At 35.8% G+C, this 12,997-nt stretch overlaps 1 protein-coding gene across 6 annotated transcripts in view; it reads left to right on the forward strand.

Annotated features, from left to right (window-relative positions):
• The window catches only part of BRIP1 (BRCA1 interacting protein C-terminal helicase 1), a 194,420-nt gene that overhangs the window by 91,501 nt on the left and 89,922 nt on the right, over positions 1 to 12,997 (forward strand). For all 6 annotated transcript variants that reach the window (XR_005018013.1, XM_036838330.1, XM_036838329.1 and 3 more), the window contains one exon: positions 1,638 to 1,799. Coding sequence is in view for 5 of the 6 variants with exons in the window: in XM_036838330.1 (XP_036694225.1) it covers positions 1,638 to 1,799 (162 nt within the window). In the remaining variant the exon portion in view is untranslated. The remainder of the gene's footprint in view (positions 1 to 1,637; positions 1,800 to 12,997) is intronic.

The raw sequence follows: 12,997 nt of genomic DNA on the forward strand, positions 1-12,997 counted from the left end.
TTTTTCTTTCTTATTTTAGACTGAAGTATAGTTGATTTACAATATTAGTTTCAGGTGTACAACATAGTGATTCGAAGTTTTTATAGATTATAAAAACTCCATTTAAAGTTATAAAATATTGGCTATTATCCCTATGCGGTACAATATATCCTTGTAGCTTATTTATTTTATACATAGTAGTTTGTACCTCTTAATTCCCTACCCCTATCTTGCCCTTCCCCCCACTAGTAACCACTAGTTTGTTCTATTTGGGAATCTTTTCTGTTTTGTTATATTCATTTGTGTTGTATTTTTTAGATTCCACATGTAAGTGATAACATACAGTATTTGTCTTTCTCTGTCTGACTTATTTCACTTAGCCTAATACCCTCCAGGTCCATCCATGTTGTTGCAAATGGCAAGATTTCATTCTTTTTTATGGCTGAGTACTCTTCCATTGTGTGTGTGTGTGTTTGTGTGCGTATACCACATCTTCTTTATCCATTCATCTGTGATGGACATTTAGGTTGCTTCCATATCTTTAGCTATTGGAAATAACACTACTATGAATATTGGGGTACATGTATCTTTTCAAATTAGTGTTTTTGTTTTCTTCAGATATACTCCCAGAATTGGAATTGCTGGATGATATGGTATTTCTATTTTTAGTTTTTTGAGGAACCTCCATACAGTTTTCCATAGTGGCTGCACCAGTTCATGTCTCTTTAGTCCTTAAAATAGTTTTCTTGCCCATTTTTTCTGTCTTTCATGACATTTTTAAAGAATTCAAGTCACCAGTTGTCCTTAGGAATATTTTATAATCTGGATTTTTCTGATTGTTTTCTCATGATAAGATTCAAGTTAAAGTGTTTGGTAAGAATACTGTATAAGTGATATTGTTACTTCCCATTGTATCATATCAAGAAACACATACTGTCAGTTTGTCTTATTACTAGTTGATCATTTGATTTAAAGTTGATTAAACTGGTATCCATCAGATGTCATCTTGCAAGATGTACCTAATCTTGTATATCATTTCCAAATATAAGACTATTACATTTTTCAACAATCTGAAGTGTTTGTATTGTCTTTAGAATACTAATAAAATTTGTACTTTCTCTTAGTCAAATTAGCTATACTAAGGTTAGACCTATGTGAATGTAGAGGAATTGCACATAACTGTAAAATTTGGTGGGTCTGATTTTCTGACTATAGATCTTTGAGCATCAGGGAATTTGTGAAACAGTAGTTCCTGTCATAATTGAATCTTAGAGACTTAACTATAGCAGATCGTACCAGCCCTCATCTCTTATTTTGGATTCATTTCTGATTTATTCATTTCATTTGTTCCTATCATCTAACAAAATGTTACCTGCTTAATTTTGTAAAGCTATTGAGGAAATACATAAATATAACCTGTTTTTCTTTCATCCTAAGAGAATTCAGTGGTCTGCCTAAAGTAAAACTTTCATAAATTAAATCTATATATAATTAATTAAAGATAATAGGAAAAATCCCCAACAATTTAAAAGTAAATTTTCTCTAAACTCATTGCTTGATCTTTTTTTGACATACACGTAATTAAGGCTCCCAAATTAAATGCTAATTTGCCTGCCTCATTTAAGCATAACTCTAATACTGACATATTTATATTCCAGGTTTGGGTTGGCACCATTGGGTCAGGCCCCAAGGGTCGCAATCTCTGTGCTACCTTCCAGCACACGGAAACATTTGAGTTCCAGGATGAAGTGGGAGCACTTGTGTTATCTGTGTGCCAGACTGTGAGCCAAGGAATTTTGTGTTTCCTGCCATCTTACAAGGTAAAGGAATATTCATTTTTTCTTTTGCCTTTGAAAGATCATGTGGCATTATCACCACAAGCAGCAGGGGAATTGCAGTTTCCTAAACTTCATATATTATTTTACTTGTTTATTAAGATGCTGCCTGATTGTTCTACCACCGTTTTACTTGAAAGTCTAAAAGACTAAAGGTCTTCGAACAGTGTTAGTTATATAAGAGAGCTATTTTTGTATATGTGATTTTTATTCTTAGGGGCAGGTTGATATTTTCATGGTTAAAGGAAAAAGCATTATTTTCACTTTGATAAATTACACTATTTGAATGTTTCAGTAATCTGAATAAGACTTTCTTTGTTGCCCATCGTGGTTTTTTTTGGAGTATAATTGCTTTACAATGTTGTGTTAATTTCTGCTGTACAATGAAGAGAATCAGCTATATGTATACATATATCCCCTCCCTCTTTGACCTCCCTCCCACCCACTTCCCCCCATCCCACCCATCTGGGTCATCACAGAGCATGGAGTTGAGCTCCCTGTGCTATACCGGAGGTTCTCACTAGCTATCTATTAAGTTGGCCCAACCCAATATTTTACACATGGTAGTGTATTTATGTCAAACCTAGTCTCCCAGTTCATCTCACCCTTGCTTTCCCTCCCTGTGTCCACATGTCCATTCTCTACATCTACGTCTCTATTCCTGCCCTCGAACTAGGTTCATCTGTACCATTTTCCTAGATTCCACATACATGCATTAATATATGATATTTGTTTTTCTCTTTCTGACTTACTTCACTCTGTATGACAAACTCTAGGTCCATACACATCTCTACAAATGACCCAGTTTCGTTCCTTTTTATGGCTGAGTAATATTCCATTATATATATGTACCACATCTTCTTTATCCATTCATTTGTCAATGGAAATTTAAGTTGTTTCCATGTCCTGGCTATTGTAAATAGTGCTGCAGTGAACACTGGGGTACATGTGACTTTTGAATTATGGTTTTCTCAGAGTATATGCCCAGTTGTGGGACTGCTGGGTCATATGGTAGTTCTATTTTTAGTTTTTAAAGGAACCTCCATACTGTTCTCCATAGTGGCTGTATCAGTTACATTCCCACCAGCAGTGCAAGAGAGTTCCCTTTTCTCCACACCGTCTCCAGCATTTATTGTTTGTAGATTTTTTGATGATGGCCATTCTGACCTGTGTGAGGTGATACCTCATTGTAGTTTTGATTTGCATTTCTCTACTAATTAGTGATGTTGAGCATCTTTTCATGTGCCTCTTGGCCATCTGTATGTCTTCTTTGGAGAAATGTCTATTTAGGTCATCCTTCCATTTTTTGATTGGGTTGTTTATTTTTTTGAAATTGAGCTGCATGAGCTATTTGTATATTTTGGAGATTAATCCTTTGTCCGTTGCTTCATTTGCAAATATTTTCTCCCATTCTGAGGGTTGTCTTTTCGTCTTGTTTATGGTTTCCTTTGCTGTGCAAAAGCTTTTAAGTTTAATTAGGTCCCATTTGCTTACTTTTGTTTTTATTTTCATTACTCTAGGAGGTGGATTAAAAAAGATCTTGCTATGATTTATGTCAAAGAGTGTTCTTCCTATGTTTTCCCCTAAGAGTTTTGTAGTGACCAGTCTTACATTTAGGTCTTTAATCCATTTTGAGTTTATTTTTGTGTATGGTGTTAGGCAGTGTTCTAATTTCATTCTTTTACCTGTAGCTGTCCTGTTTTCCCAGCACCACTTATTGAAGAGGCTGTCTTTTCTGCATTGTATAGAATCTGCATCCTTTGTCATAGATTAGGTTACCATAGGTGCATGCTTTTATCTCTGGGCTTTCTATCCTGTACCATTGATCTATATTTCTGTTTCCGTGCCAATACCATACTGTATTGATTACTGTAGCTTTGTAGTATAGTCTGAAGACAGGGAGCCTGATTCCTCCATCTCCTTTTTTCTTTTTTTTTTACTTTTTTTTTACTTTTTTCTTTCTCAAGATTGCTTTGGCTATTCGGGATCTTTCGTGTTTCCATACAAATTGTAAACTTTTTGGTTCTAATTCTGTGAAAAATGCTTTGGGTAGTATAGTCATTTGCACAGTATTGATTCTTCCAATCCAAGAACATGGTATATCTCTCCATCTGTTTCTGTCATCTTTGATTTCTTTTTTCATCTTTGATTTCTTTCATCAGTGTTTTACAGTTTTCTGAGTACAGGTCTTTTGCCTCCTTAGGTAGGTTTATTCCTAGGTATTTTATTCTTTTTGTTGCGATCGTAAATAGGATTGTTTCCTTAATTTCTCTTTCTGATCTTTCGTTGTTAGTGTATAGGAATGCAAAAGATTTCTGTGCATTAACTTGGTATCCCTCAACTTTACTAAGTTCATTGATTAGCTCTAGTTGTTTTCTGGTGGCATCTTTAGGGTTTTCTATGTATAGTATCATGTCATCTGCAAACAGTGACAGTTTTACTTCTTTTCCAACCTGGATTCCTTTTATTTCTTTTTCTTCTCTGATTGCCATGGCTAGGACTTCCAAAACTATGTTGAATAATAGTGGTGAGAGTGGACATCTTTGTCTTGTTCCTGATCTTAGAGGAAATGCTTTCAGGTTTTCACCATTGAGAATGATGTTTACTGTGAGTTTGTTGTATATGGCCTTTATTATGTTGAGGTAGGTTCCCTCTTTGCCCACTTTGTGGAGAGTTTTTATCATAAATGGGTGTTGAATTTCCTCAAAAGCTTTTTCTGCATCTATTGAGATGATCATATAGTTTTTATTCTCTAATTTGTTAATATGGTATATCACATCGATTGGTTTGCATATATTGAAAATCCTTACATCCCTGGGATAAATCCCACTTGATCATGGTGTATGATCCTTTTAATGTGTTGTTGGATTCTGTTTGCTAGTATTTTGTTCAGGATTTTTGCGTCTATGTTCATCAGTGATATTGGTCTGTAATTTTCTTTTTTTGTGATATTTTTGTCTGGTTTTGGTATCAGGGTGATGGTGGCCTCGTAGAACGAGTTTGAGAGTGTTCCTCCCTCTGCAATTTTTTGGAAGAGTTTGAGAAGTATAGGTGTTAGGTCTTCTCTAAATGTTTGATAGAATTCACCTGTGAAGTCATCTGTTCCTGGACTTTTGTCTGTTGAAAGATTTTTAATTACAGTTTCAATTTCATTACTTGTGATTTGTCTGTTTATATTTTCTAATTTTTCCTGGTTCAGTCTTGGAAAGTTGTACCTTTCCAAGAATTTGTCCATTTCTTCCAGGTTGTCCATTTTATTGTCATATTGTTGCTTGTAGTAATCTCTTATAATCTTTTGTATTTCTGCAGTGTCAGTTGTAATTTCTCCTTTTTCATTTCTAATTTTATTGATTTGAGTCCTCTCCCTTTTTCTCTTGATGAGTCTGGCTAAAGGTTTATCAATTTTGTTTATCTTCTCAAAGAGCCAACTTTTAGTTTTATGGACCTTTGCTACTGTTTTCTTTGTTTCTATTTCATTTATTTCTGCTCTGATCTTTATGATTTCTTTCCTTCTACTAACTTTGGGGGTTTTTTGTTCTTCTTTCTCGAGTTGCTTTAGGTGTAAGGTTAGATTGTTTATTTGAGATTTTTCTTGTTTCTTGAGGTGAGGTTGAATTGCTATAAACTTCCCTCTTAGAACTGCTTTTGCTGCGTCCCATAGGTTTTGGGTTGTCGTGTTTTCATTGTCATTTGTTTCCAGGTATTTTTTAAAATTCCTCTTTGATTTCTTCAGTGATCTCTTGGTTATTTAGCAGCGCACTGTTTAGTCTCCATGTATTTATGGGTTTTTTTTCCTGTGGTTGATTTCTAATCTCATAGCGTCATGGTCAGAAAAGATGCTTGATACAATTTCAGTTTTCTTAAATTTTCCAAGGCTTGATCTGTGACCCAAGATGTGATCTATCCTAGAGAATGTTCCGTGTGCACTTGAGAAGAAAGTGTGTTCTGCTGCTTTCGGGTGGAATGTCCTATCAATATCAATTAAATCTATCTGGTCTGTTGTGTCATTTAAAGCTTGTGTTTCCTTATTTATTTGCTATCTGGATGATCTGTCCATTGGTGTAAGTGGGGTGTTAAAGTCCCCTACTATTATTGTGTTACTGTCAATTTCCCCTTTTATGGCTTTAGCATTTGCCTTATATACTGAGGTGCTCCTATGTTGGGTGCATAAATATTTGTAATTGTTATATCTTCTTCTTGGTTTGATCCCTTAATCATTATGTAGTGCCCCTCCTTATCTTTTGTAACAGTCTTTATTTTAAAGTCTCTTTTATCTAATATGAGTATTGCTACTGCAGCTTTCTTTCATTTACAGTTGCATGGAATATCTTTTTCCATCCCCTACTTTCAGTCTGTTATGTATCCCTAGGTCTGAAGTGGGTCTCTTGTAAGACAGCATATATATGAGTCTTTTTCTGTATCCATTCAGCCAGTTTGTGTCTTTTGGTTGGACGTTTAATCCATTTACATTCAAGGTAGTTATCGATATGTATGTTCCTATTACCATTTTCTTAATTGTTCTGGGTTTCTTTTTGTGGGTCTTTTTCTTCTCTTGTGTTTCCCGCCTAGAGAAGTTCCTTTAGCATTTGTTGTAAAGCTGGTTTGGGGGTGCTGAATTCTCTTAGCTTTTGCTTGTTTGTGAAGATTTTGATTTCTCTGTTGAATCTGAATGAGTTCCTTGCTGGGTAGAGTAATCTTGGTTGTAGTCTTTTCCCTTTCATCACTTTAAATATGTCCTGCCACTCCCTTCTGGCCTGCAGAGTTTCTGCTGAAAAATCAGCTGATAACCTTATGGGGATTCCCTTGTATGTTATTTGTTGGTTTTTCCTTGCTGCTTTTAATATTTTTTCTTTGAATTTAATTTTTGTTCGTTTGATTATTATGTGTCTTGGTGTGTTTCTACTTGGGTTTATGCTGTATGGGACTCTCTGCGCTTCCTGAACTTGGATGGCTATTTTCTTTCCCATGTTAGGGAAGTTTTCGACCATAATCTCTTCAGATATTTTCTCAGACCCTTTGTCTTTCTCCTCTTCTTCTGGGACCCCTAGGATTCGAATGTTAGTGCGTTTAGTGTTGTCCTAGAGGTCTCTGAGACCATCCTCATTTCTTTTCATTCTTTTTTCTTTTTTTCTGCTCCTCGGCAGTTATTTCCACCATTCTGTCTTCCAGCTCACTTATTCGTTCTTCACCCTCAGTTATTCTGCTATTGATTCCTTCTAGGGTATTTTTCATTTCAGTTATTGTGTTGTTCATCATTGTTTTTTCTTTAGTTCTTCTTGGACCTTGTTAAACATTTCTTGTATTTTCTCAATCCGTGCCTCCATTCTATTTCCAAGATATTGGATCTTTTTTACTATCATTACTCTGAATTCTTTTTCAGGTAGGTTGCCTATTTCCTCTTAATTTATTTGGTCTTGTAGGTTTTTATCTTGCTCCTTCATCTATTAACATATTTTTTTGTCGTCTCATTTTTTTTGATGGGTGGGGTTGTGTTCCTATCTTGCTGGTTGTTTGGTCTGAGTCATCCAGCACTGGAGTCTGCAGTTAGTTTGGTAGAGCTGGGTCTTGGAGCCGAGATGAGGACCTCTGAGAGACCTCACTCTGATTAATATTCCCTGGGGTCTGAGGTTCCCTGTTAGTCCAGTGGTTTGGACTCGACACTCCCATCACAGGAGCTCAGGCCTGACTCCCGGCCTGGAACCAAGATTCTCCAAGTTGCACGGCACAGAAAAAAAAAAAGAGCTGAACAATAAGAAAGAATAAAAAATAAAATAAAATTGGAAAAGTTAAAAATATACTAGAAAAAATTAAAATATAAATGAAACAATAACTAGGCAAAACAGAACCACAAAAGGAAAAATAAAAGGGGTGACCAGAAAATGCTTTGACTGTTGGGGAGTGGAGTTTAGGTGGGGGGTGGGGCCTAGGCTCAGGACCAGTGTGGCCAGAAAAGGTCCTGGGGGTTGGTGGTGGGGCTTGGACTCAGCACAGCTGGAGGGGACCTCAGAGGGTGGAGATTCAGGCCCAGGACCCCAGCAGGCTCCCTGGGGTCCGAGTGGGTAGGTGGAAATGCTGGCCCTTCCAGTCCTCTGATCTCTCAAAGGTCTCTCACCATCGCCGCTGATCTCCTCACTGTGAGTGGGCCCTTCCTAGCATGGGAACCCTTCCCCTGCCCCAGCTACCCCTCAGGGGCACCGGTCTGGTCTCGCCTGCACTTCACCCCCCTCCCTCCCCCCCACGTCCTACCTGGTCGCGTGGGGGTTCCTCCCATCCCCTTAGGTTTCTGAGGTCCCCCACCAGTGCCTCGTAGGTGCCCTAGTTATGAGGAGATGTGAACTCCGCATCCTCCTACTCTGCCATCTTGACTCCACCTCCTGTTGGCCGTCTTTTTACTTCATGTATTTGAGTAGAAAAAAATTTTTTTTCTTGTTTTTAGAGTCGCTCTGAGTTTTAATAATATTTTCTTGTGTTAAATTGAGTTATATCTTGTATTTTAGTCCTCCTAATACTCAAAGCATTAAAAGCACATATAATTCCTGAGAGTAATATCATACTTTATGAAAATCTAAGCTAAATTTCAATGTAGAGAAGTGGCATTCCCTTTGCTTTTTTCATAGGAAGTTATTATATATGTAAGGACATTAGCATAAGTAATATATTTGAATGGGAATATTGATACTTTTGGCTCTTCTCCTCTCTACATACTGGTATGGTCTGATGTTTCCCCCCAAATTTCATATGTTTAAATCCTAACCCCCAAAGGTGATGACATTAAGAAGTGGGGCCTTTGGGAGATGCTTATGTCATGAGAATAGAGTCCTCATGAATGGGATTAATGACTTACAAAAGAGGCTCCAGAGAGATTCCTTGTCCTTTCTACCATGTGAGGACACAGTGAGAAGGTACCCACTATGAACCAGGAAGAGGGCCCTCACCAAACATGACCATGCCAGTGCCTTGATCTTGTACTTTCCAGTGTTCAGAACTGTAAATGATAAATTTCTGTTGTTTATAAGCTACCCAGTTCCTGGCACTTTGTTATAGCAGCTGGAATGGGACTAAGACGCATACTTTGTTTGCCAAAGATGCAGTAAATTAGTTCTCCTGTAGATAAATTGAAGGAATTACTTTCAGAAGAAATTAAATCACATAGGTTTTTTTTTTAATAAGAATGTCTAAAAATGGACATATACATATTCAAAATTCTTAACACAAAGCAATATTTATTCCAGAGTGTGAACACCTACACCAAAAGTTATATTAAGGAAAACTAATAATTAAGCCTGGAATTAAAGAAAAGCAAGGTCTCAGCACATTAAGAAAATGTTTTAAATTAACACCACATTGTAAATCAACTATATTTCAATAAAAAAAAATTGAAAAGAAAGAAAACCTTTTTATATATTTATAGTTTCCAATCACAATCACAAAAAGTGAGCCAGGAATTGCCCAGTTGAGTAAATGAACAATTTCATTTTCTGTTAGGCTTCAACAAGGTTTTTTTTTTGGTTTTTTTTGTTTTTTTTTTAATTTTTAATTTATTACTTATTTATTATTTTTATTTTTGGCTGTGTTGGGTCTTCGTTTCTGTGTGAGGGCTTTCTCCAGTTGCGGCGAGTGGGGGCCACTCTTCATCGCGGTGCGCGGGCCTCTCACTATCGCGGCCTCTCTTGTTGCGGAGCACAGGCTCCAGACGCGCAGGCTCAGTAGTTGTGGCTCACAGGCCCAGTTGCTCCGTGGCATGTGGGATCCTCCCAGACCAGGGCTCGAACCCGTGTCCCCTGCACCGGCAGGCAGACTCTCAACCACTGTGCCACCAGGGAAGCCCATCAACAAGGTTTTTAATTACTAATTCAATCTTCTTACTAGCTTTAAAATTCTTCAGATTGTCTGTTTCTCCATGATTTGGTTTTTGTAGATAGTGTTTCTAGGAATTCATCCATTTTGTCTAGGTTATCCAATTTCTTTCCTTCTGCTAGTTTTAGGTTGTTTGCTCTTCTTTTTCTAGTTCCTTAAGGTGTAATATTAGGTTATTGATTTAAAATGTTTTTCAAGTGTGCAATTACAGATATAAATTTCCCTCTTAGCACTGCTTTCTTTGCATCCCATAAATTTTGGTATGTTTTGGTTTTCATTTTCATATTTGTCAAGGTATTTTCTGATTTCTCTTGTGATTTCTTCTTTGACCTATTGGTTGCTTAAAAAGTGTGTTTGATTTTCTTAACATTTGAATTTTCTAGTTTTCTTTCTGTTATTTATTACTTGTTTTATTCCATTGTGATCAGAAAAGACATTTTGTATGATTACAGTCTTTTATTAAGACTTGTTTTGTGGACTAACATGTGGTCTCTCCTGGAAAATGTTCCATGTGCATTTGGGGAAAATGTGTATTCTCCTGTTGTTTGGTGGGGTGCTATATATGTCTGTTAGGTCCAGTTGCTTTACAGTGTTGTTCAAGTTCTCTATTTCCTTATTTATCTCTGTCCAGTTTATATGCATTATTGGAAATGGGGTATTGAAATCTCCAACTGTTATTGTAGAATTATCAGTTTCTCCCTTCAACTCTGTCATTGTGTGCTTCATATGTCTTGGGTGCTCTGGTTTTGGTTTTGTTTACAATTGTTATATGTTCTTCTGAATTGACCATTTTATCAATATGTAGTATCCTTTGTCCCTTGTAACAATTTTTGGTGTATTTGTCTCATATTAGTAATGACATCCTACCTTTCTTTTGGTAATCATTTGCATAGAATCTCTTTTTCCATCCTTTTACTTTTCACCTTCACATCTTTAGATCTAAAGTGAATCTCTGTCTTTTTTAAATTGAACTATAATTGATTTACAGTATTGCGTTAGTTTCAGGTATACAACACAGTGACTTGGGTTTTTACAGATTATATTCCATTATAGGTTATTACAAGATGTTGGGTATAATTTCCAGTACTCTGCTGGAAACAGTACTACTGTTTAGTACTGCTAAACAGTAAATCCTTGTTGCTTATCTATTTTATATATAGTAGTTTGAACCTGTTAATAAAGTGAATCTCTTGTAGTCAACATATAGTTGGACCGTATATATTTTTTAATCCATTCTGCCAATGTCTGCTTTTTGATTGGAGAGTTTAATTCACTTATTTTTAAAGTAATAAATGATAAGAAAAGACTTCAGCCATTTTATTGTTTTCTGTATGTTTTACAACTATTATGTACCTCACATTTCCTCCATCATTATCTTTTTTGTTTGGTTGATTTTTTTGTAGTTACACATTTTGATTCTTTTCTCATATTCTTTCGTGTATATTTCATAGGGTTTTTTTTTTGTGGCTAACATGGGGATTGCCTATAACATCCTAAAGTTATAACAGTCTGATTTTTTTTTAATTTATGTTATTGAAGTATAGTTGCTTTACAGTGTTGTGTTAATTTCTGCTGTATAGCAAAGTGATTCAGTTGTGTGTGTGTGTGTGTGTGTGTATGTATATTTTTTCATATTCTTTTTCATTATGGTTAATCACAGTATATTGAATATAGTTCCCTGTGCTATGCAGTAGGACCTTGTTGTTTATCCATTCTGCATATAATAGTTTGCATCTGCTCATCCCGAACTCCTGATCCATCCCTCCCCCCACCACACTTGGCAACCACAAGTCTGTTCTCTATGTCTGTGAGTCTGTTTCTGTTTCATAGATAAGTTCATTTGTGTCATATTTTAGATTCCACATGTAAGTGATATCCTATGGTATTTGTCTTTCTCTTTCTGATTTACTTCACTTAGTACGATAATCTCTAGGTCCATCCATGTTGCTGCAAATGGCATTATTTCATTCTTTTTTATGGCTGAGTAGTCCATTGTATATACGTACCACATCTTAATCCATTCATCTGTCGATGGACATTTAGGTTGTTTCTGTGTCTTGGCTATTGTGAATAGTTCTGCTATGAACATAGAGTGCAGGTATCTTTTTGAATTATAGTTTTGTCTGGATATATGCCCAGGAGCGGGCTTGCTGTATCATATGTCAACTCTAGTTTTAGTTCTCTGAGGAACCTCTGTACTGTTTTCCATTGTGGCTGCACCAACTTACATTCCCACCAACAGTGTAGGAGGGTTCCCTTTTCTCCACACCCTCTCCAGCATTTGTTATTTGTAGATTTTTTGATGATGGCCATTTTGACTGGTGTGAGGTGGTACCTCATTGTAGTTTTGATTTGCATTTCTCTAATAATTAGTGATGCTGAGCATCTTTTCATGTTCCTGTAGCAGTCTGATTTGAATTGATACCAACTTAACTTCATTTGTGTACAAATACTCCACTTGTAGACAGCTCCATCTTCCCCGTTATGTTACTGATGTTACAAATTACTTCTTTATACATGTGTTCCTGATGACTTGGGATTATAATAATTTTTATGCATTTGCCTTTTAAATCCTGTAGAAAATTAAAAATAGAGTCATAAACCAAAATTACAATAATAGTGGCTTTGTATTTGCCCATATATTTACCTTTACTGGAGATGTTTATTATACCATTATATGGTCTTAAGTTACTGTCTTGAATCCTTTCATTTCATAATGAAGGACTCCCTTTAGCATTTCTTGTAGGGAAAGTCTAGTGTAATGAACTCTCTCAGCTTTTGTTTATCTGGATATGTCATAATTTCTTTCTCATATTTGAAGGACAGTTTTGTCAGATGTAGAATTCTCAGGTGATAGTTTTTTCTTCAGCACTTTAAATATGTCATCCCACTGCTTCCTGGCCTCCAAGGTTTCTGATGAGAAATGAGCTTATGATCTTATTGAGGATCCTTGTATGTGTTGAGTTGTTTCTCTCTTGCTTGCTTTTATAGCTTTTAATGCTTATTAGAAAAAAAAGAGAAAGATCTTAAAATTATAATCTAAGTTTCCACATTATCTATTAAAAAAAGAGGAAAATAAACACAAAGAGAAGGAAATAAGTAAGAGCAAAAATCAATAAAATAGAAAACTGATAAATAATAGAAACAAATAAATGAAACAGCTGTAGTCATTATTAAAATATACTAATAAAATTAAAAACTTAACAAGACAATTAAGAATAAATAAATAAATAAATAGAATAAATGTTACCAATATTAGGAATTAAGAGGGAACATTGTTACAGATTCTGTTGAGTTAAAAAGATAATAGAGAAATAATTTCAAAA

The sequence above is a fragment of the Balaenoptera musculus genome, chromosome 20 (genome assembly GCF_009873245.2).
Source record: "Balaenoptera musculus isolate JJ_BM4_2016_0621 chromosome 20, mBalMus1.pri.v3, whole genome shotgun sequence".
Classification (NCBI taxonomy): domain Eukaryota; kingdom Metazoa; phylum Chordata; class Mammalia; order Artiodactyla; family Balaenopteridae; genus Balaenoptera; species Balaenoptera musculus.